The following is a 24,871-nucleotide window of genomic DNA, read 5'->3' as shown; positions in this document are numbered from 1 at the left end:
ACGTATACTTTTTTTTTCATCTACTGAATTCCATAAAATGCCATAAACAACTTCCCACAGATCTACAGAACTAAAAGCATATATGGGACTGCTGAAAAAAGTGTTGGAGTGTGTCCTGTGGGTAACAGCCCATAAGCTAGGAAATAGTGTCATGGACACTGGAAAATACTACGTTTTCATTTCATAGAACAGAGAAGGAAATTGACATTACATTTCTAATGCTTATGTTTATTATGAAATTGTCTCCAAATTAAAATAATTCACAATATTGATTGGTTCCATATTAAAAATGAAACCAAAAAACAATAAAACACAAAGTAACCCTCAAAGTTTTGCACAATATCTATGCATAAAACAATTCTAACTACTTAATATAGCGCTGTACTTCAGACAGTGGAATTCTAACACGTATTTCTGAGAGAGTTGCTGAAGCACAGAACTGTCATGAAAACACAGGTGAAATTGTGTCATCTGTCCCACCCTGACTTTTCAGCTAAAAAGCACATATAACATCGCTAATGTGTAGGAAAATAAAGCCTTAGAATTCATGGACCCAGCTAAAGGGACTCAAAGCTTGTGGGACCCAGAATGTATGTGTTTTTGTTCCATAGATCATTTTAGAGCAGTAAAGGTCTACAGAACATTATAAATCACGTGGTTTACAGTTTGACATGTCTGATCATTAAAGCTCTAGGCTTGATGGGATTCCAAACTGTCACACCATAATATATACACTGTTTCCTCCATTATTAGAACTGGAAGCTATTTCAAAAATGGAGAACTCAGTACAGACACACTCAAACACTGTGTTTTCATTGCAACTACAATCAGAAACCCTTACAATGTAAAGGCTATATATGTATGTCAACTTTTCCAAACTTCCACCATTGTTTAAAAAAAAGCTGTCTTTGTAAAATTCCAATTAGGTCCCATTTCTAAACCAAAAGCACTCAAAGCATATAAATAATACAAACTGATTTTGCTTTGTGGTTTCAAGGCAACTGTAATTTACAGTACACTGTGAGGTTGGGCCTATTCTGGTCTATGTTACAACAAACGGTACAAAGTGTTCAACAGATCCTCTCTCACAAATCTCACCAGTAGTAGCTAACTGGAAATATACAAAGAATGAACTTTAGCAAACAGGATTTTTTAAAAAAATATCAAAGTATCAACAGTAGAAAACCAATGGCATCCTGTCTTTCATTGAGAATTACAGGAGGCTGGAATAATGATGTGCAGTTAAGTGAGATGAATAATACAGGCATTGGATTTCTAACTAGAAAATTCAGTGTAGCCTATGCGTAGTATCTAGCCAGAGACACTTATGTTGATTATCAATGGCATTTGGTTGCAGAGCAAATTTTTTTTTGAAATAGTGTTGCGTTCATAGCTACATAGTGACTTTCTGTCACTCCTAATGGACTCAGATTTAACAGAAGAACCACTTGAAAGTACGTGAAGCTTTTTGTGCACATGGCTGGTTCTCTGAAAAGGGGTTTTGGCATTAGTGACTATGCTGAATGTTCACAAAGATTTGATGCCAGGTTGAAGTACGCACATCTGGATGCATATAGAGGGAAGCTGCGACCCATTCTACCTCTGTTGGAAACATTAAATGGAATAATCCATAGAAATATCTACAAAATGGCAACAAGGAAACAACATGAGTCACTTTTTGGTATTTTAGAACTGACACTACATAACCTTGGTCAAGACTCAAATCAATCTAAATTCCACCCCTATTTCTTTGATTGACTAGATCTTTAGCATATTCTAGGACTCTCAACTTTTGATTAAAACCATGTTCTTTCCTTTTTGTATATTGCATGTCAATGCTAAAAAAGAGTAAATGCAACGAGAACTGAATCTTAGTTTACTGTGTGTCAGGGATAATTAGAAACAGAAGACAAATTCTTACTATTTGTTAATAAAGTCTGTCTGTTGCTTTTTCATTTTTCTACTTACCTATTCCAACCACAGTGTCTCTTAGTGTACTACCAAAAAAGGGAGCATAGAAGTTGAAGTGAGGCAAAAATGATAAATAGCTCATTAGGAGGCGAAGAGCTTGAAAATACTAATATATAGTTGGAATACAAATTCTTGTTTCTTTCAGAACTGGATAATGATGCTGTGACATGTACTGATGTACACAACCTTCCAATCCTTTGCAATTATACAGAGCTGTGTGAACCATTTACAGGTCAAATCTCTTTACAAGTTTTGTGAAATACATCATTACCCAAAAAATATACAACAGCCATCAAAAGTGATCCATCCCCATTACAATTTCTCTCAATGTAAGAGCATAAGCACAGGTTCAAATACAAACTATTTTTCAATATATGCCACTCTCTTCGTGGAGTGAAACACTATTCTTCTGCAAAGGCTGAGTCAGAACTGTTTTGACTCCTGTCAATTGACGTAATGACCGAGAACAATACTGTAAAGCATGTTTAATAAAACCTTTTGGTCCTGTCTGATAAGGATGGGAGAAAGTTGCTGAATGTCCCAATTCCCTCAAATACTGTGAATTGAATGTTTAGCAATGGTTCAGTGATGGTTAGCAAAGCTCTTCATACATTCTGATCCCCATCCCTATTTTTCCCAACTACCCACTTTTAATATCACATCTTCCTCATGCAGATACATCTTAATTAGAGTCCCATTTCATGCTACTAATAGGACTCGGAATGTCCAGGACAGCTGGAGAGGGTTGATAATGAAATGAGTGGGATACACCTGATGTAAAGGCCAGATTGTGATGACTCTTGCATGACTGTACAGGAGGGGAGGTGGAACCTCTAATTAATCTCTGTCCCAGATACTGACGTGGTGCTAGTGTCATACGTACATTGCTATTTTAAAACAAGACTGCATCCTTAGATAAAATGAAAAATTTACCAGCATTCTAGAACTTTGGAGTTTCAAGAATTCCCAAACTTTTCTGAGACACTCTACTTCTTACACCTTTCTTTGCATAAGGGACAGAGTCCAACAGAGGCAGCCATCTACCCCACTAAACAGCAATGTTTAAGCCTTTATTCTTAATGATAATCTTGGCAGTTGGCCTTTCAGAGATTATAATTTTTAATTCACTACATCCCATTAATATAGTCTCACCGTAAAAGCTCTCTCTCTATAATCCCAACATCAGCGTACCATTTCAGATCTCATATTCAGGGTATTTTCTGTACAGACTAGTAGTGCATTTGCCTTTCCTTCCATCTCTTACTCTCTGCCATTATTGCATTTATCCTCCCTGAAGTGGAATGGCCATTTTTACTCTTGTTGCCTTGCCTTTACTATCTGCACATTTTTGGCTAGTACAAAGGGCCTTTATGCATAATGATGGTTCCAGAGACTTTCAAGAACCAGCACAAAAACACTAACTGGATAAAGGGATGGGATAAATATCACTCTTTCAAAAGAAATAAATGGTCTTGTAGCTTTTTTCAGTACCATTCATATGCAATAAAGCCACTAATAATACTCTACGGCCTGAGAAATCATCTGCATTTTGATACTTGCATAGTGTGAGGAAACAAAAGTATTTTCTGGCTCACAGTGCTCCTGCTGAAGATGGTGCTCTCACCCCTGGTAATGCAACAGATGATTTTCTGTTTCTGGTTTAATCCTTCCTTCCTCTTTCTAATTTTCACTGTTGAAAAGCAGGATGCATAGGGACTGTTCCCCAGAAACACCCCTACTGCTGGCACTGCCGTTGACTAAAGAGGTCCTCTTCGCAATACTTTACCCGAGGATTTTCTAGAAACTGATGATCACATCAAAAAAGGAATAGTCTATTTCTATTCACACTGACTCCTTTGGGAGCACAGTTTGCTCCTACACATAAATCTCAGATTGAATAGTAGAGCAAGATTATTTTACAGCCATTCCCAGCTTTATTTCTAGGTTCAATAAAAAATACTGATGTGCCCTAAAAGTTTGCTATGAATAAACTTCTCTGGGTATGGTAGTGCAAAACATTCTGCAGTCTCCCCACTTCTGTATGACAAAAAATCTGGAATGATAAGAACAAGATCTCCACTGAATCCTGTCTGTTGAAGCAATCCGAATGTTCAGCTGCTGTTTTGTCATTGTGCCACTGCTCGCATCCTTTCAGCTCAAAGGAACAAATCCTCAAATTCAAGAATGAATTCTGGATTCACAACAGTGCACCTCAGCAAACATCTCTCTTCTGACAATGGATCATCTCTTAGTATGAAATCTATGCAAGAAACTGAAGTCTGTAGAGTTAAAACTTGCAAAGGAGAACTAAACTGCAAGTACCAAGTTTATCATTGCTGTTGACATAAAGGTATCTTGTGTATTTGAACAAGTAATCAAGTCTATTCTAATGTAATTCACCACCAATTGAGTTTAAAACAATGCTAAAGTAATACCCTACAATAACCACAGATTTGTCTGAATTGCTAATTGACCACATTAGACACCATTTAAAATATTAATCCATCGTTTTCAAACTTTACATTGGGGAAATGGCCACTGTGATTTTAGAGGTGATTTCAAAACTAGCACTTTAAAACACAAAGATAGCAAAACTATCTGGAGCGGAGCTAGAATCTGTAAAGCCATGTTATCGCTTACTGTGAGTGACAAATCAAGCAGACTACTACTTATAGAAGACTGGGCAACAGCAACAGGAATAGACCGAAGAGATCTTAGCATGTCGGTCTCCACTACTGAGAATCTAAAGAGCAAAAGAGTAAGGACATTCCCTTTTGTCCGTAAGTCCCCAAACATATTCCAAATAAATAATATTCTAAGACAGTACAAATAAAAATACTGCTCCGATTGTGTCAATTACATACATGTACAGCATGCCTACATATACAGAATGGTGTGTCTCTTCATTCACAAACAGGAAATATGGCAGTGCACTATCAGTATGCTTTGATACTCCTAATTTTTTTTCTGATGCTGAGATTATGAACAAACCGCATTCACAACTTATTATTTACTTCTAGTAGTAAAGAGTTCACTTTGTTCATGTTTCATGAGTTAGCTCAAGGATTAATGGTCCTCTGAACAAGTGCTACCAGTAAGATATCCATTTGTCCCATTGGCACCACTGGTCCCATTCGTGGTCGTAGAGTTGTGTGGATTATTTGAACGAGGTACTGAATCATCCTCATCAGAGCTGGATTCAACATCACTTCGGTCATCCTTTGCTACCTGAAGAACGTGTGAGAAGGAGCATGTTATAGGCTATTGCATGACAACATAATGAAGCATGCACTAGTTCATGCCAGAATCAGAGAAATGAGAGCCTGAAGAGTCTCTTCAATCTGAATTTTAAAAGGGGTCTCAGACCTGATATGCTTTCGTGCAATTACCTTCCTAGGCACCCTTCAAGCACTGATCACTGCACAACAGTCATTGGTTCAAAACTATCACCTGGGCACACAAGTGACAGTGTTCAGAAATGTGTGCAAAAGTGTTTGCATACAGACCATTTGGAACTCAGGCCCTTTAGATCATCCAGTCCATCTCCTTGCCAATGCAAGATTGTTCTTTACAGTGCATTTTCTGGTATGTGGTCCAGTGTAGTGTAAAATGTCTCAAGTGACAGAATTCCCACCACTTCCCTGGGGAGACTATTCCACAGCCTAATTGATCACAGTATCAAAAATGTTTTTTTGAATATTCTTCCTAAGTTATCACTTTCTTAAATTTCCTCACACTAATTAATGAGAGGCCATTTGGGCCAGTGGACAGGGCACTGGACTGAGAGTCAGGAGGTCTGGGTTCTTTTCCTGGCTCTGCCACTGACCAGCAGCAAGTCACTTCACCTCTATATGCATCTGATACCACATCTGTGAAATGGGGAGAATGATACTTACTCTTCTTTGCAAAGTTCTTTGAAGTTGATGGTTGAAAATCATTATAGTAAAGAGGTGGGCATTATTATTATTAATTCTAGTTATGTCCCTGGTAGTTCCTCAAGTAATTCCTCTTCTACTCGATTGCATTCCTCAAATGTGTGACCTCGGTCATATAGTGTAAGGTGTAATGCGGCAAAGCCAAAAAGAGGCAGAAAGTAAAGAATGCTACAGTTGCCCTCACTGCCCTGTGTCAGGGCACGTATGTATTTCCTGTGGTGGTGAGAAATGCAGTGCCAGCATGGGCAGCAAGCAATGAGAGGGGAAATCAGCGAAGGTGCATTAGGTACAGCCATAAGCCACTGATGGGAAGAGGCCTGCAGGCCAACAGTGATGTGCAACTTTAAAATTTTTCCTTCCATGTTTGGTTCTATTAATATAGATATTATTATATTACATGTATTAAGAAGCCATCCACGCTGTAACACCAGATTAGAAACACAGGCACTAGCTTTCTTCAGTGTGATAAATTTGTGTGAATTGGTGGGGGGCAAAAAATAGCTGACAAAGTGATTTCTCTGAAATGTTTAGTGCTCTTGGGTAAGAAATTTAACTCTACTTGTTTTAGTTTTTCCAGGGATCCTTCCACATTCCTGACGAAGCCCAGAGTACCTCCCCCTCTTAATAGCCCAACTGCTTTGAAGGCTCCAACAGCAACCACCATCCTCACAATTAAGAATGACTGACATGACTCCTTTCAGACCACGTTTGTTAATTGGCCAACAGAGAATAGAGCACAAGGCACACTTGAGAGTTCCAAAGTACCTGCTAATAAGTACAGTCCCTAATGCCAGTATCTTGTAATGCTGCAGCTGTGAAGCCCTTGAAATTAGACTTCTGCTCAAATCAGAATTTTCATTTTATACTCCTCAATTAAATATTACTCTTCCACATGATGGGACTTCTTTGTTAAAAGTCTTGAAATAAAATGATGCACTTTGAATTACACTTTAGTCAAACACAAGTTATGGGCTCAATACTGAGGTTAATGGGTGAAATTTAATAGCCTGTGTTATACAGAGACAAGGTGAGTGAGGTAATATCTTTTATTGGACCAACTTCTATTGGTGAGAGAGAGAAGCTTTCAACCCACTAAGAGCTCTTCCTCAGGTCTGGGAAAGGTACTCCAACAATCACAGCAACATGGAACAGATTGTTTAGCGTAAGTAAGTAGCATACAGGGCCGGCTCCAGGCATCAGTGTTCCAAACAGGTTCTTGGGGCGGCAGTTTGAAAGGGGCGGCTGTTTTTCCGCCGCGGCGGCAATTTGGCGGCAGCTTCTCCCTTTTGCCGTCCGCGGTGGCAGTTTTTTTCACTGCTTGGGGCGTCAAAAACTGTAGAACCGGCCCTGGTAGGACATATTTAAGGGGCCATTCAAGGTAGAGTGGCCTGTTAACATGTTACACATGTCAGACTAGATAATCTAATGGTCCTTTCTGGCCTTTAATTCTATGAATGTATGAAAATTTAGGGCTAGATCCTCAGCTGGTGTAAAACCAGCGTAACTATAGTGAAGCCCAGTACACTGCTCTAAACTGTGTTCCCAATTATTAATTATGTGATCAGATATTATACATTCAAAAGATGCAAAATGTATAATAAGCAGGGTTTTTGTTTTTATAACTTTAGATACAGGTGTAGCACCTTGTTGTACTGTGTACTATTCAGTGTATGTCAAACAAACAGAATCCGGGTGGTCATTTATAATGACAACTACACGGCACACCATTTCTATAAAACAAACTGCAGGGGACTGGACTAGATGACCTCTCGAGGTCCCTTCCAGTTCTGATTCTATGATTCTACAGATTAGGTATAACAGAGTAGAATGAAAATAAGATGGCATATGTTGATTACCAAAATTAGCTGGTAAACTACAGTCATAGTTGATTACCTCATTAGCTCAAATGCACCTGATGAAGATTATTGCTGGTTGAAAATAAATTGAATATTTTATGGCTGCTGACTAAATTATTAACATATGGACGTCACTGAAAAAGAGCGCTTGTTGTATAAGTAGTTGTGACACAGACATGCCCAGACAAGTATATTACCCCAAACCATCTTCTCAATATTTCACCAAAAGGGGAGTCATGGATAGTCTCTGCCGAAAGCAAAGAATTAGCTGATTGTCACAGTTATTGAGAGATGTTTGTACAATTTTAGAGCTATGTAACATGTAGAATATTGTATTCCTACTCTGTTGAGAGTGAAACCTATCACCTGAGATCTGACCCATTCAACATTAGAAGGGACATCCGTGGACTGACCCGGTTTGTATTTACAGTCTAGGCCAGATGCAGTCTTCAGCATTTTCAAAGACAAAAGAACCCCAATAAAAGTCTCTGAACAGGGGAGCCGTGGGTTGAAGGACAATAGCCTGTAACTGTGTAAGAGAAGAAAAAAGAGGACAGGGAAGATTACAAAGGAGTGACTATGCCAGCAGGGGTTATCTCATGAATGGTAGGTCCCAGCTTTCTAGACTACAAGTTCTGTTTAGCACTCATTTGGATGTGAAATACCTTATCAGACAGGAAAGTAACTTAATAACTATAGTAACTATAGTTTGTGTCTTATATTTTTCTTTTACCTGTAGCCTGATGTTTCCAAATCCTTTTATGTGCCTGTATTTTGAATCTTTATCTCATGCTCTCGCAAATAAACTTTAATTTGGTTTTATTATAGATACATCTGAGTGCCTCGTGCTAAGAACAATGTTGAACTGAGGTGAAACTGGTGAAGTGGAGGTGAACTGAATGGAGGCAGTGGATTGGTGTGCATTGAGGGTGTCCAGAAGATAGGGAACTTGGTACTCCAGAGTAACAGAGTGGGGTCTGTAAATTGCTAGCTTGCAGAGGGAAAGAGCAGCGCTTGTATATCCTGGAGCAGCTTGTGTTGCCAGCAGCTAGCTGGTGGCTGGAGAGTGTTTCTCCTTGTGGGCAGGAACAAAACTCCCACCCGCTGTAAGCAGGTGGTAGTGATTCACCCCAGACACCTTGGGTAACCCCAATAAGCGTCCCAATAGTCCAACTCAATAAAAAAAAAAATTAGACCATTATAACAATGACCCAAATTGCAAGAATGAGAAAAAAATGCTATGATACCACACTGTATATTTTCTTGTATTGTATTACCTGAGAAACAGAACAGTATGTGATCATGTAAGTTAACATTGCATTGTTGAGAGCAGAGTTAAGCTTGCAGGTGCATCCTTAACCTTAAAAACAATGAGAAATCCAGTGGCACCTTAAAGACTAATCTGTAATTTTCACTCCATGCATCTATGAAGAAGTGGGTTTTTTACCCACAAAAGCTTATGCCCAAATAAATCTGTTAGTCTTTAAAGTGCCACCAGACTCCTCGTTGTTTTTGTAGACACAGACTAACACGGCTACCCCTCTGATACTTGACATCCTTAATCTTGTCATTTCCTTATTTCTGAATGCTTAACTCTGCAGCCTTAACAATGTTTTAACAGTTTTCTTTGACGGAATTAATTTAAATTTAAATTCAATTCTTTAGATAGCTGACATGCACTGAAATGCACAACCTGAATGGTGCCAGAGCAGAGAGTTAGGCTGCTCTACAGTCTAGGATGTTTATTTGTATTGCAGTAGCTGGACACCCCCACCAAGACTGGAGTCCTTTGGGGTTAGGCACTGCCAGTGCTTAATTTGTAGTGAAAGAGGTGCCGGGGCTCAAGCAATTAAGTGCTGGCGCTCATGCAATTTTTTTACTTTCATAACGGATGCGACAAGCCTAGAGGTGCCAGGGCTCAGCCCTGGCAAGCATTGGCACACAGTAAGCACTGGACACTGCACAAACACAAAGTTAGAAACAGTCCCTGCCTCTAAACACAGCCTAAGCAAGAAGCAGATGTAACAATCAGAAGAAACAGGGAGGAAGGACATAGGGAATAGCAAAACATAGATTTGTATGCATGCGTCTTTCGCACAGCAGAATCAGAGAAACTTACATGCAAAGGGTTCCACTTTCCAGCCTTCCAGGACAGCACAAGGAAAAGGATAAACAAGTAGAGTAAGGAAGTCAGAGTATTGCTGGTGTGAAATCAGGATCACTGAGGCTTAGAATTGCTAAAGCAGAGGTGTCCCAACTGTGGCCCTCAAACAAAAATCACAGACCATGGCAGTACACATCTTTAATACAGAGGGGGCAGCAGATATCAGGTGGGCTCAATCCAAAAAGGAGCTGCGCACTTTGGCCGCAATCTCGTAAAGCAGTTAAGCACATGAACAGTCCCATTCATTTCAGTGGGACTACTCACATGCTTAAAGTTAAGCACATGCGTAAGTGCTTTGCCCCTTGTTAGTCTGCACCCACAGACAGGATGGCTCGGCATCTTGATTTGAGTAGTCTGGACATATTGTATTGCTTGTAGACACTGTGAACCACACCCCTGTTTTTAAATAGAAGGGTGGCAACAATGTGTTAATTTTGTACAAAGAGGCATGGCCCTTTGGCTCCTGGAAATATGGCCCTTTATTCAGCCAAAAGGCCCCTGATGCTTAAGACTGTAAAGAGTTCAGACCCACATCTCTGCCAATTACCAAAGAGGCAGCATGACAGGTTTCAGTTAATTTTATTGTTCTTCTCAATTGGGAGGCAGACATTTTTCACCAAATATTCTATGAAAGGAAATAAAACAGAACTGGCAGAATGCGAACAAGTGCTATTTACACAGCTCCTATATGTGTAGTGGGATTTGACACACCTATTTTTAAAAAAGGAAGCATTAATCACAACATAATCCTAGTCTTAAAAATGCATGTATTTGGAGTTCACACATCTAGTACATTTGTTATCAAGGAACAAAGCTAGTAAGCGTTCCATTAAAGGAAGGAAAAGCATATCACAATACAGCGTCTGTCCTCAAGTCTGTGTTTTGGGTCAGAAAAAGAACAAATCACTGGACAATTACTAAGTGCTATTTACTAATTTTAAAAACGTTACAACAAAATGTTTACTGTAAAACATCAGACAGTGTTTGTGTCACCTTACCTTGCCTCTGGAGATAGCTTTATAAGCTGCTTTTACGATTAGATAAGACCAAAAACAGTGCAGGACTTGAAGTACTATGAGCAACATGTTAAAGAACCACAAGGCAGGAAAATTGCCCAAAGCTTCATACAATTCAAACAGCATTGTGTTTAATATCCTAAAAGAGAGAGGGAGACAAAAATACTTACATTTTGTTCAAGTCAACAGTAATCTAAAAAGGAGCCCTTTTTCTAATTAAGATGACAAATATTTGATTAGATGGTATCCACACACATATTCAATTCTCAGATTTATAATGACAGACTGAATAGCACTGGAAGAGGCGTGATAAAGCGTCATCTGTGCCTCAAGAGGTAAATGACTGCATAACATCACCTTCACTATTTAATTTCAACCAGCAAACACCACATGTAGAAAGCAAAAGTACTACACTTCCCCCCTGCTCCTTTTCAGAGCTGGTGAGTAACCAGACATGGGTTCTCCCTAATACCTCTTTATCCTGGACAATCTCAGGGGAATGACAGATTCCCATTCTTCAGATTATTTTCCTCCTCACACAGAGTATACCCTTTCCACCACGTCCATCATAGGCTAACAATGAAACACTTAAACAGGAGGGACACCTCTCACTTCCAGGTAACCTAATTCCTCTGAGAAGGAGGGACCTTAAAATCAGACTATACTTGAGTACAACATAATGCCACCAACACTCCACCCATTTTACCAGTATAATAAAATGACAGTTTTCCCCCTCTCTGAAAGGGATTTGTCTGATTTGGAGCACAAAGATATATAAAAAATAGTAACCAATACTTGCTCTCAGACACTTCTTACAACAAAGAACATTAAACTATATGGCAGTAAATTCATTATTAGAGCATTTGTCAATACTATTTACAGCTCTGTTAATATTTTTACTTTAAATTCCTAGTCTTGACATGAGCAAAGCCTGCAGTGATGGTCTGTTGATCTGAACCTGTACTATGAGACAATTCAAGTAATAAGAGACTTCAGCACTTGTGGTATATAAGGCAATAGCATGCCTATGATAGGACTCAGAGTGTAATAGGAATTAACTCATTCAACACTTGAAAACTAAAATAGTGCTTGATACAATCTGGGTCATAGTGAAGAGTGAGGCAACAACCTAAACTAACAGGAGATTGGGCAATAATAGGATGTAGGTAGAAGAAACAAGCAGTATTTATGGCAATATGTGGCTATCTAGGAATGCTTGATACTTTCGGGAGTCAATTACAAAATGAAGAAGATCATGAAGGTTTCTGACATCCCTTCTACTCTATACCCCTGCTGATATCAAAAGTATTGGAAAGTTCATTGCATTTAATAGTTAATTTTTTAAATATCACTACATAGCCAGCAGATGGCATATTTAATCAAGCTAACAAATGCACAGCTTTCAATCTGCTCTTGTTATGCTGTGTTTAGAACACAGAAATCTAGCTAATGTCCTATAGGGCTTTAGAAAAGTTCAGATCTCATTCTCTCGGACTGTACCACCAGACTGTGTTTGAACTTTGACATGTCTTGTATACTTCAAGAATTCTTTTTAACTAATGACTGACGAGGTCACTATTTTCCCCAAAAACGTGTGTGTATAACTCCGTCACTATTAATGGGAAATATCCAAATGCAACAAATACACCCTCTAGTATTTATGATTTAATTAGGATAAAACTGTTTCCGTTAAAATTAGTAGATGGTTTCTAATAAACTAGCATAAGCAGATTAGTCTTAAAGCTGTAGAGCATCAGAATGCTGTTTTGATTCTATTTAACACTGGTCTTTTTTTATTCCTGGTCCATCCCTTATACTAAATTGTATCTGCTTCATAAATCTTACAATACATTTTGTGAGAGAGGGTCGTTTCATTGCTTCATTATACAGTCTTACTTTTACAATTCTTTCTGTTTATGGCATAAACATTAGAAAATGAAAGAGTTTGCAGTTAAGGCTAGACATTTGGCACATGAATGCTGTTACTAGCTAAGATTTATAGTCTTAGCTTTGTGCAATTTGTTCTGTCAACAGTAGCGCTAAATGGCACAGTAATGTCCCACTTCGTAATCCAAGGTGACGCACTCTATGCATCTCAAAGCATAGCTTTAGTCATCTTTGCTTATTTCATCGGTAGTTATTTCAGTTCTAAATTACAATATCAAACTCAACTTTTAAAATAAGCAGCTCTTGCATGTAAAGTTACTCTCACTACATTGAATCTCCTTTTTGATGTCTAAAAACCTACACATTCCAGAACTGTAAAGAGTAGTTATGCTGCACCAGGGATGAATATGGCCCATTCTAACAAAGTCTGAAATCTTAATAAGATAGAGAGGCCATGGAGAGCATGTCTGAGGCCTAAAGTAATATCACCGCACAAATGAGTTACCTGCTGGATATCAGGGATGGGAAATAAGCATCCATCAAAAGATCAGAACCCTCTCAGATCTGCTCATGTCTGACAGGTTGAGGAACAAAATAGAACTTTCCAATAAGTGTCTGATATGGCTTGCACAAAGATTATTGCACTGACTACTCAAAATGCAATTCAGTGACATGACACAATATGGTAGGCACGGGAGGGACAGCTGGATCTTTAAAGATAATCGTTATGCAATTCAAGTACGTAATGAGAAAGAGAAATAGAATATGAACATAGAAGACCACAGAAATATCAGACAGGTAAAAAATTGGTTTATGCCCAAAAGAAAGAATATCCCATTTTGGAAGGCTATGTAAATAGGGATCAGCTGGTTAGGTAGGAGTGAATATGAAGGGAACTGGTTCTATATTTAGATTTTCAGGGCAGGAGACAGGCAAGGCCACTAAATTCCCCAAACCTCCCTTCCAACTTCCATTCTTCAGAAGACTCATTTGAAACATTAATCATATACAATAAACTCTAGACTAAAACAGAAAGCCTGCGGTAGCAATTGCACAACTAAGTTGGTTCCGGTAAAATTTACAAAGGGGCCTAAGGGCCAGATTTTTTGAAGTATTTAGGTGCCTAAAACTGCAGCTAGGCACCTAGTGGGATTTTTAAACGCACCTAGGTGCTTAACTCTCCAATTTTCACAAGTGTCCACTGATTATGGAAGCCACCATTTTTTGTCTGCCTGACCTGACACCCTGAGCTTGGCTTCCAGAGGTGATCTGGTTAGAGCTGCTGGAGCTCTGCACTTGTGAAAATTATGCCCAAGATGTCTCAAGCTGGCCATATAAAAACGTAGGCACAAAAAAATCAGAGACGACTTCTGAAAATTTGGCCCAAGGCAACTTGCTCCTGCTTCTGAGCCAAAGGAGGCAGAACTGAAATGAACATTACTGTGAGTAGCACTAGCTTCTATAGTGTTTCCCAGCATATAATATACCGTGTTTCTAGGGTAGACTGCTACACTGAAGGGCTGCTCCTCATGTCTACCTTCCTCCTGGCCAGTCATTTTTCCTCAAATTCACTTAGCGAAAAAAAGGCACATGTTGCCATAATGGGGCAGCCAGTAGTTAAGCGGAGATAGGGAGAGCAAAACGTGGAGCCAGCACACCCCTGTGTGTGGCCCATCTGCCATTTCAGCATAGTTGTCCTGCTTTTGCTTTAACACTTCACAGGAGTGAGACATCCTGCAATACCACACCCACCTCATAGCATATCGATAGCTAGGTATAAAAGCAAATGTAATTGTAACTTAAACCTTCTTACAAGCGTGTTCAATGATCATGTCAGTTATTTTTCAGCAATGATTGTTTTGTCCTTTCCTGGATTTTTTGCCTTAAAAACATTTCTATTTACTCCTCCACTTCCAAACAAAGAGAGCTGGAGAGTTTCCTTGCTCCAATGTCTGAGGCTAGTCAGTATGAGCAGAGAACTGGAAGTCAGGACTCCTGGGTTCTATGTTTGGCTATTCAAGTAACTTGCTGTGTGATCTTAGGACACTCAGCTGAGTTCCCTGTAAACTGCGTGGCTGCGCAACGGCCTATTTAGTGTTGCCCAGACACTCAGGGAACCTGCCCAGCTGGGACCTGCCACAGCCAGGTGAGGGGCACCCACCCCCGGCCCCAACTCAGCTCCGGACTTGCTGCGGCTGGGGGAGGGGTGGCTCAAACCCAGCTCCGGCCTGGACCTGCTGGGACGCCCCACCCCATCCCCAACCCAGCCCCGGATGTGCTGCGGCTGGGGGAGGGGGCCCATCCCGTGGTCCCAGCCCCGGAGCTGGCATGGCGGGGAAAGGCGCCTCTCCCCCCAAGCCTAAGTGCTGCATGGGGAGAGAGAGCTGGGGGGAGTCCTCTCTCCCTGCCGTAGCCCTGGAGCACCCTCCTGAACCCCAACCCTCTGCCCCTCATTCCTGGTCCCACCTTGGGGCCTTCACCCCCCACACCCCAACCCTCTGCCCCTCATCCCCGGCCCCACCCCAGAGCCCACACACCAACCCTCTGCCCCACCCTCGAGCCCCCGCCCCACACTCCGAACCCCTTGGCCCCACCCCCACCACACGTATTTTGTTATGTGCACCAATATGAAGGTGATGTGTCACACATCAGCTCCACATTGGTGCACACAACAAAATTCATTCCACACATGGGTGGGAAAAATTAGAGGGAATACTGACACTCAGTACTCCTTTGCCTCAAGTTGCTCATTAAAATGGATATAATAGGACTTTTACCTGCCTCACAGGGCTGTTGTGAGGCTTCATTCATTCATTAGTAAAGCACTTGGAAGAAAGGAAGAACAGTAAGGTTGAAAACAATAATGTTGTGGGAGGCAAAATAGTCCTCAGCCCTGTCCAATCTAGACTCACAGTTAAGGCAGTGGTCTCTCTCTTTACCAGCTGGAAGGATGTGGAGAGACAGATTCTCAGTCTTTTCTAATCTCTATAGCTTCCATGGAGCATTCAAATGTAGTTAGTCAATAGTGTAATGATTCAATGCACTTTAGCATTATTGACAATCTCTGCTCCCAACACATGCACAATATACGCAATACATGGCACTCCAGAACAGCATGTTTGCATCAGTTATTTGTGCCAGAGAAATATCTGCTTAACCCCAACTCCCCAGTGTCCCAGTTAAGTTAGAACATTGGGCACAGCACTATTACTACCTCTATCCCCTGTCGTGCACACTAGAACGCACTGAACGCCAGACAGAATTACTGCTATTAAACACTCTTCTCTTGGCCAGCAGACTCTGTTCTACACTTTCAAAAAAATATATTAAATCTGTTAAACTTAATTATCCAGCTGTGCTCTGAGCCTGAAATTGCCTTCCTGAGTCAGAAGCTTGAAGGGGTGTGAAATTTTCAGCTGGACCATCATAGGAAGGTGGGGAGAGAATGAGATGTGTAGGTATGTGAGGGGACAAGAGATGATAAGTCCCCCTCAGTTGACAATGATTATGACCTATCTTCCAGGTAAGGGACCAGTTTCTGTGGGGGATCACCCTGTCTTTTTACTATGATTAGAACTGAATGGGACCTATATCTCAGCTCTCACAATTTCAATTGGGTTCTCTAGCTATTTGTAATGATCCAGACCTCAGTTATAAGATAACTTCACACATGTGTTAGGGTGAATAGAATTCCTGACCAGGCTCATTTAAGATGAGTTGCCAAACTTCTCCTGAAGGCAGTATGAAATGAAGGGCTCCTCCCAAGGACAAGATTAACCACTTATTTGGTAATTATTTGGTTATAACAAGAAGCCGGGGTCTACAGCACTGACCTGCCAAAGGGCCACAACCAGCAGCTCTGCTAAATATTTCAGCCTAACAGAGCCAGTACTTAAAGGCCTGTCTTGCCAATTCTTCTCTCTTCTGACTGGCTGCTCAGCCGCTGCTGTTCCTTTCACATCACTGCTTTGAAGGGACACTCTTTGGCTCTTGCTGAGTGGAAGGACCAGCTGGTTTCCCTCTCCCTTTCCATCTCCCAGATTTTCTACTCCTTTTCTATGCATGGAAGTGGATCTTATGCCAGTAGTCAGAGTATGCAAAATGAGAACAGAGTGACAAAGATCTAGCATAAGCTGACAGTAGTTGGATGGTCCAGTTACCCACAGAGTATCAGTGAAATAGTGAAGACCTGAGGGGAAGGAGAGAGATGGAGTACCCAATGGCATTGCAACAGGGCCCTCGATTTGCTTGTCAGTCCTGTTCACGGTCTCTACTTCTCTGGTCAATGAGCTCCAAGGCCTGGACCAACACAAGGAACATAATGCCGGAGCGGGTCTGACACATTCTATCTCCTAGACAGCTATTTGTGTGCCAACTCCAGTGGTGACATCTGTAACTGCGAAGGTGGCCCCAAGGCAGTATAATGATGTTCTCTGAGCTGGCTTCTGTTCTTTGTTTTTCTTTTCATCTCACTCTCAGGTTTGCACAGACCCCTGAAACACAAAGCAGGCACTGCCTATTCTACCAGCTCAGGGCCAGCTGCCTCCAACTGGCTATTTCCATGGACATCTGCAACTTTCACCATCCCAAATGATGTTGGTGATGCTACCAAAGAAGCCAGTTAATCTGTCTAGCTGAGAGAGAAATCTGTGCAGATAATACATTAAAAAACACGCTTTACAATTATTCAAGGCCCTTTTCAAGTCAATCCAGACACTGTCAGGCTCCTTCCTGTTTGGGCTATGTGTGTATCTGTAGCTGAGATGTATCATCAGCCATTTAGGTGAACAGTTCCAGTTTTCCTTTCTCTTCTTTCATCACTGCTACCCCTTTCCAACCCTTCCTTGTGTATTAGTACAGAATTCTACCAGTGACAAAGTAGGTGACAAAGAGCTCCCACAAAAGTGAAGGTAAAGCTGACTCTGTGAATGACCCAGAGCCATTAAGGCCGGGGCCCTAGATCAGTTATACTGCCTAAAGCACAGAGATCTGCTCAGCCTCCTCTAGAGCAGAGAGGGCAGTATGAAGTGAATATATTGCTGCTTTATCAATAGCATTAGAAACATACACACACAGCCAAATTCTGCTCTCATTTACACAGGTGTAAATCCAACAGAACCCTATTAAAGTCAATAGAACGTGTAATGGTCCTCACTCAGGGTCTGGTTGGGGAGTGTGACCTCATGGTCATGACGGCAACCGCTGACTGCCAAGGGGGTTGTGGGGAGGGGATCCTGGGCGCTCCCACTCCAAAGGGCTCTGACCTAGGGCCTTTTGGGCTACCAGTAGTCTGGCAACCAAGGCTGCTTAAGGCGGTCTTCCCTGGGACACTTTCTTCTCCTCCTCCCCTCCCCTTCCCAGTCAGCTTAGTCCAAGGCTTTCCCCTGTTGGGGAAGTCCAAACCAAATAAGTAAAAGTGGGTTACCAATGTCCAGGGTCCACAGATAGGGGAGAGGGGTATACTTCCCTCTCTGATTGTCTCTGGCTTGGGTCCTCCCTTCCCCCAGGGAGGGCCCCTTTGGGCAGCTGTGTCAGAACCTTTAGGCTTTCCTCTACTCTGTGCTGCTGGACCTGTGGGCTGCAGGTCTGCTCACCTCCAGCTCTGCCACCCAAATGAGCTAATTCCCAGTCTTAATTACTCCAGCAGATGGAGCACTTGCTGCAGGTGTGGTGGGACAGAGCTGGCTGAGCCCAAAATAATTCCTTAACCCCTTGGTGCCCAGTGTGGGGTTTGCACACCCCATCACAGAGCGTCTCAGATTTACATCCTTATAGTTAAAAGTAGAACTTGACCCATAGCTTCATTTGATTTTGAGTCACTTGTCAGATGGAGAGGGAAATCAAAATGAGCAATGGACCAACATGTACCTGTGTTTGAAAGCATGTGGTCATTCATGAGCAACAAAAGAATTTGGCTCAGGATCTTAAAGAAGCCACGTTGCAGCATGATCAAGTGACTTCTGAGTTGCTCAATGTGCTTCAGCGCTGTCACATAACCACCAGGGGTTTTGACTCTGTAAACTACAGACTCCTATGTTGTGCAAGAACAAATCTGACACATTAAGGAAGTGACACTGGCCCCAAGGTGGGGTGTCCAATAGGCATCCTGAGGGACAACTGTGACTTATGTGTAAGTGCAGGATGAGAACAAAGATGATCAAAAGCACAATTTTTATTTTTTTTGTTAACCTATTGAGGAAGATAAAAGTACAAACAAATACGCTGCACATTTATTTTTGATAAATTAACCACTAATTAACTGCAGACCTGGGCTTCTGGCGAGATGCCAATACAGTCTGACTGTTGCAGAGTTGGGCAATCCTGTTTTAATACTAATCAGCAACAAAACATCTTTGCAGAAATCACAGAATTGCCACTGAGACAATGTTATTTTAAGCCCAATACAGATCAGTAGTGCTTTCAGTTATTTAACTAACATAATGCAACAGACAGGAAATTATTCATGTTTGATGTAGTGTAAAAGGAGCCATTCTGATCAAGCTGTCTATTGTGCCGAGTTCAATTGTGCTTATCTATTCACCCAATTTCTTCTCATCAATGGCTCCTGCCTACTAACAAATTTGCAGTCACTGGTATGAACACTAATATCTCCACTCTTGTTGACAGAACAACTGAAAACACAGAAGGGTCATATGCACCTTCACAATCAAAGCGCATATCTCAGGAGAGCTTTTCTACAGAGATTTGAATAAAGGAGGATTTCAGATTCCCTGGCAGAATGCAATTATACTCAGCAAAATGTTTTATCAGTAATGTGTTCTGCCAAAATGCATGTGTATGTGTCTGGGATCAGAGCACACAGACTGAGGAAAAGACGTCATTTATATTTCCAAATCTGAAAATCTTTAAGAACATATTAAAAGCTTGCACAGACAGCACAGAATTCATGTCAAGAGGCATCTGTTTCAGGGTTCGTATTGTTCCCTGTATAAATGAAAGAGTTGGTATATGATGTATGGGGCCAGATTGTCCTTAGTCTTTGCAAGCGTGTGCAGGGAGAGAGTTAAAAAAACGCCTTTGCCTTACCCATTTCCTCTTCCATGCTTCCTCTTGGCACTAAGGACAATGACAGTTCCTGAATGCAAGAAAACTTAGGAAATGTCCCCTCCATTGCCCCAAGGGAGTCGGGAGGAGGCAGGGTTAAGGACCCATCTATAGAGCAAGTTAGACACCCCAGCAAGATGACTGTACCACTTTCTCCCAATAATCTTCTCCAGTGTAACTCTGCGCTGCCTCAAACCAATGCAGTAATTCAAGACCACGATCTAGCCCATGGTATTTTGCTTCTAGAGTTGTTTAAACTAGAATAATTGAATCACCTGCAAGACCCTTAAAGACTGATCATATTAAACAGGAGCGGTTCAATGCATAAATTAAGAGAAAAGCTGTCAAACATATGATCCAAAGGTTACATTCTTGTTGGAGAGTAATTTTATCTACTTGCTAAAGGACTTAGACAAGCAAACAAAAAAAGCATCCTCACAGCTGACCTCTGCCACAATCTTTGCCCCCTGAGCTGGCCACAAGCTTTGCGTCCAAATCAAACTACGCAAATTAGTCCTAACAGCGTCTTGTTTAACTTGACCAATTAAAAGATTATCTCCAGCTTTACAGATAGCATGGGTCAAATTCAGCTCTGGTGCAACACTACTGAATTTGGTGCTGAATTTAGCCATGATAAGTGTTTTGGCTCTAATGGCCTATTCTTAGCCAGCTAATAGAGGAGCTGTGGCTACATGGTTATTGATTGTGGTGTTTGAAAAACATTTACCAGTTCATGCTGGTAAGTGACGTATCGTGTGGTGACATTTCTGATACTAAAACTATGAATTGTATAACCCACATGGGCACTTTTCTGTTACTCTGGGTTAGGAGATTAGTTCCTTGCAGTTGACATACCTCAACATAAATGTTGTAACATATATTTTATTGATTCTTAAGTGATCATATATGGGATTTCCTATCACTAACGTTACTCTGGTATACATTTCGACCCCTGCTTGGGTAACCCGACTCTTGCAAAATGTGCTCACATGGCCACAGTCTTGCCAATGTTGATTCCTGCAAGGATCTACCTAGACCCCAATTGCACTCTAAGGCTGCTCACAGTCAAATAGCAGCACTGTTCATATTTTATATTGCTTCTACAGTACTGTGAATGTATAATGGGCAAACTGTGCTGGACTAGTAACAGGTCTATGTCCTGAAGATTTATAATTTAAAGGCATGGGGATAGGAAATGAGAGGACAGAACACCACACAGAATTCAGCACATGGTCATTAGAGAATAAGCAAAGCTTAACTAAATAATACAAATGTTAGCTGAGAAATTCAAAGCATCAACACTCTAATGCAAGTCTATGGTGCTACTCCAAGAGGTATAGTAAAGTAGCCATCTTCTAGAAACAGTCAAGTAACAGTTTCATTTAAAAGTAAATTCTGAGTCAACTTTGGATTTTTTTCTCTCCTTTTCGCAAAACCAGAAAACGTAAATTCCTTTAGTCTTGGTCTCTCTCTCTAGGTGGCAAAGTTGTCTCTCACAGAGCTCCCCTCAACTCCAGATTAGGAGTGTATAGTGGAATCCATCGCAGTGGATGTGTGAGAGCAACCCTGGTAGCCGTTGGTCATCAGTATTCTATTTATTCTCCAGCCTTCATACCTCACTGATCACAGTGATTTAAAAACAGCACCGCAAATACGTCTGGCAGCAGCAAGAAGGTGAATGCCCCTTACTTTTTCTTGAGATATTTACACCCATCACAATAATTCTCAGCCCAGAGTGCTGCGGTAATTCTTTCTGTCCTATTTGCATTTTAGAAAAGACACTATTCAAAATAATTACAACCATCCCAAAGCCCCAAGAACACTGACTGAACAATCTGTCCCTGCCAATAGAATGTGTTATTGGAGCCACAGAGAACAATCTGTACGAACCAAAATTGAGGCTAATAAGGATTGACTTTGATAAGTCTGATGATACTCTTTTTTTTTAAATTTTGCTTGTATGCTAACATGAAAATCCAAACCCAGAAACACTGAGAAAATGCCACTGGTTGTTATTTACATTACAACCTTTCACTGGTGAATGACATTTTTAACTTTTGCATTGGTTAATTTCCCTCTAGGAAAAGCTGGCTTAGGGCTAATCTAAAACTGCAGAGGCTCATGTTCTGCTTCAGACAGTATCTGAAGCTTTGAACTCTCAAGAACCCTAAACAAGTCAAAGGGATAAAATAACCAGCCTCTGTTAAGGGCAGCGTCAGCTAATACTTCATCCAAAGCAGACGGGATGACAACGTTACAAATCCTCTGCTAAAGAATATAAACAAGAGTTTATTCAAGGGAGAAGATTCAAGGTGAGTTATTTATTTAATTCACCGAGCCCCTTTTTTATCTTCGTTTATCCATGAATAGTTTATTACTTCCTCAAATTTATTCATTATTCAAAATTGTTTGCCAAAAGTTTCCTTCAAATAATTCTTGGCCAATAGCTGGTTCATTAACTGTTTGTTGTGACTATAAAATATCTGAAATTCAAGCAGCATTCCTTAGTTTTGATTATTAGTTGTAAGTCCAAGGTCTAGTGCTATTGTTTCTGCTCCTTGAGAGAATGAGTAACTCTGTAAATCAAGTTCCTGGTATGAAAATTGTTAATTAGTCATTCATATCTGCTGCCTGAAAATACAGAATAGTTTGCAGAGTTGTTGTAGCTGTGTTGGACCCAGGATATTAGAGAGACAAGGTGGGTGAAGTAATATGTTCTACTGAACCAGGCTTGAAAGCTTGTCTCTATCAGCAATAGAAGTTGGTCCAATGAAAGATTTTATCTCAGTTACCTTCTCTCTCTAATAGCACCAACACGGCCACTAATTTCTCCAATTTCTCCACATCTTTCCTGAAATGTGGCACCTAGAACTGGATACAATAATCCAGTCTTGCTTACAACACTCCTGCTAATACATCCCAGAATGATGTTTGCTTTTTATGCAATATCTGTTGACTCAGATTTAGCTTGTGCTCCACTATGACCCCCAGAACTGCAGTACTCCTTTCTAGGCAGTCATTTCCCATTTCATCTGTGTGCAGCTGATTGTTCTTTCCTAAGTGGAGTACTTTGCATTTGTCCTTATTGAATTTCATCCTAGTTACTTCAGACAATTTCTCCAGTTTGTCCAAATCATTTTGAATTTTAATTCTATCCTCCAAAGCACTTGCAACCCCTCCCACCTTTGTATCATCCACAAACTTTATAAGTGTACTTTGTATGCCATTATTTAAAACATTGATGAAGATATTGAAAAGAACCGAACCCAGAACTGATCCCTGTAGGACCCCACTTGATATGTGCTTCCAGTTTGACAGTGAACCATGGATAACTACTCTCTGGGAATGGTTTTCCAACCAGTTATGCACCCATCTTATACTAGCTCCATCAGGTTGTATTTCCCTCATCTGTTTATGAGAAGGTCATGTGAGACAGCATCAAAAGCCTTATTAAAGTCAAATTATAGCACATCTACCACTTCCCTCCTATCCGCAAGGCTTGTGACCCTGTCAAAGAAAGCTACTATTAGGTTGGTTTGACACTAGTTGTTCTTGACAAATTATATTACATACCATGTAACATTTCCAAAATGCTATGCTATTATTTAATTAGTTATATCCTGCCACCAGTGAACTAGGAGCTTTACATTCAGATATGAAGACAGAGGTCGCTGCCCTAAAAAGCTTGCAGTTTAGACTGGCAACATAGATGAGGAGGTAGAATGAGAAGGTAGGAACACTCAAGGAGAGAGGACATTGAGAAGCTAGGAACACAGTGCGATTGAGTGGTGATGTTAGACAAGTCTTGGTGGTTACACAGCATTTGCATGGATTTTGTTTTGACTTTTTTTCGGTGGGGGCGGGGGAGAGGAAAGGGTAAAAAAGTAAAGATTTTCAGTCACCTAGTTCAGCTGTTTTCAGCCTGTGGCCCCTGGACCACTGGTGGTCTGCAGAGAAGTGGCTGGGCACATGGTGCTGGCTCTCCTCCTATCAGGAGGCCTGTAGAAGCAGCTGTAATCAAGAAGAAGGAGGCAGCTTTGATGCAGCTAGTAGTAACTACTCTATGAGAGGAAATCAAAGCAGTCCCCAGGGACTAGTGAAACGGAAGTTGCCTGCAGGAGTAGAACGCTTGGAGACACGGGCCATGCAGTATATCCAGGAGTGGAGGAAGACAAAGAGATCGATGCCTGGGCAGCATGTGCAGGGGAGAAGGGGACCAGGCAAAGGAAGACAGGAAGGGGGTGCATGCACAAAGAAGGAAGGGAGGAAAATAACAGATGGGAGGGGAAGATGAAATTAAGAGTAAAACTGACAGTGGGATTAACTTTTTCAAACAAGACAAACACTTATCACATTAAATACACCCAAAATAAACAGATCAGATCTGTAACATTACTATGCCATGTAAACAATTGCTAGTTACCTCTGGAATGTTATGTGATTACGAATGGATCCTGGAGACACTCTCTCTATTAAAATGTTGCCCATGCTGTGAAAAAGTTTGCGTACCATTGGCCTAACATTAAAAGATTTTCTATGGCATACACTCCTGTCAGGTATGAATTAACTAATCCACAAAACACTCCTATAAGGTATGCAAATAGCTCATTTTACTGATGGGGAAACTCACACCACAGAGCAATTAATCTTCAACAGAATGCCTCCATTCTGCTCATGCAATGATTAGCTTTGGCACAAGTTAGTTGATTTTGGATTAAGAGGATGTGCCAAACTTCATCTGAATCATTTAACCTTGGTCGGCTATATTTCTCCTGGGAAAGCTAACATTACAATATAATTTGAGAGTAGAAAAAAGAAGAGCTTCAACCTACTTAATGACAGGTTTCAGAGTAGCAGCCATGTTAGTCTGTATTCGCAACAAGAAAAGGAGTACTTGTGGCACCTTAGAGACTAACAAATTTATTTGAGCATAAGCTTTCGTGAGCTACAGCTCACTTCATCGGATGCATTCAGTGG

The 24,871-nt window shown here is 40.9% G+C and overlaps 1 protein-coding gene across 2 annotated transcripts in view; it reads right to left on the bottom strand.

The window, feature by feature from the left end:
- Positions 1-207: 207 nt before the first annotated feature.
- The window catches only part of CERS6 (ceramide synthase 6), a 214,792-nt gene continuing 190,128 nt past the window's right edge, over positions 208-24,871 (bottom strand). The window contains exons 9-11 of one of the 2 annotated variants that reach the window (XM_037912354.2): positions 10,925-11,081; positions 9,882-9,905; positions 208-5,199 (exon numbers count right to left, since the gene is read on the bottom strand). In XM_037912354.2, coding sequence (XP_037768282.1) covers positions 5,038-5,199; positions 9,882-9,905; positions 10,925-11,081 — 343 coding nt within the window. In that variant the 3' untranslated portion in view covers positions 208-5,037. The remainder of the gene's footprint in view (positions 5,200-9,881; positions 9,906-10,924; positions 11,082-24,871) is intronic. The other variant, XM_007056603.4, reaches the window with a different exon arrangement.

The sequence above is a fragment of the Chelonia mydas genome, chromosome 11 (genome assembly GCF_015237465.2).
Source record: "Chelonia mydas isolate rCheMyd1 chromosome 11, rCheMyd1.pri.v2, whole genome shotgun sequence".
NCBI classification, from domain to species: Eukaryota; Metazoa; Chordata; order Testudines; family Cheloniidae; genus Chelonia; species Chelonia mydas.
The sequence above is the reverse complement of the archived record's forward strand: the minus strand, read 5'-3'. Positions and strand labels throughout refer to the sequence as shown.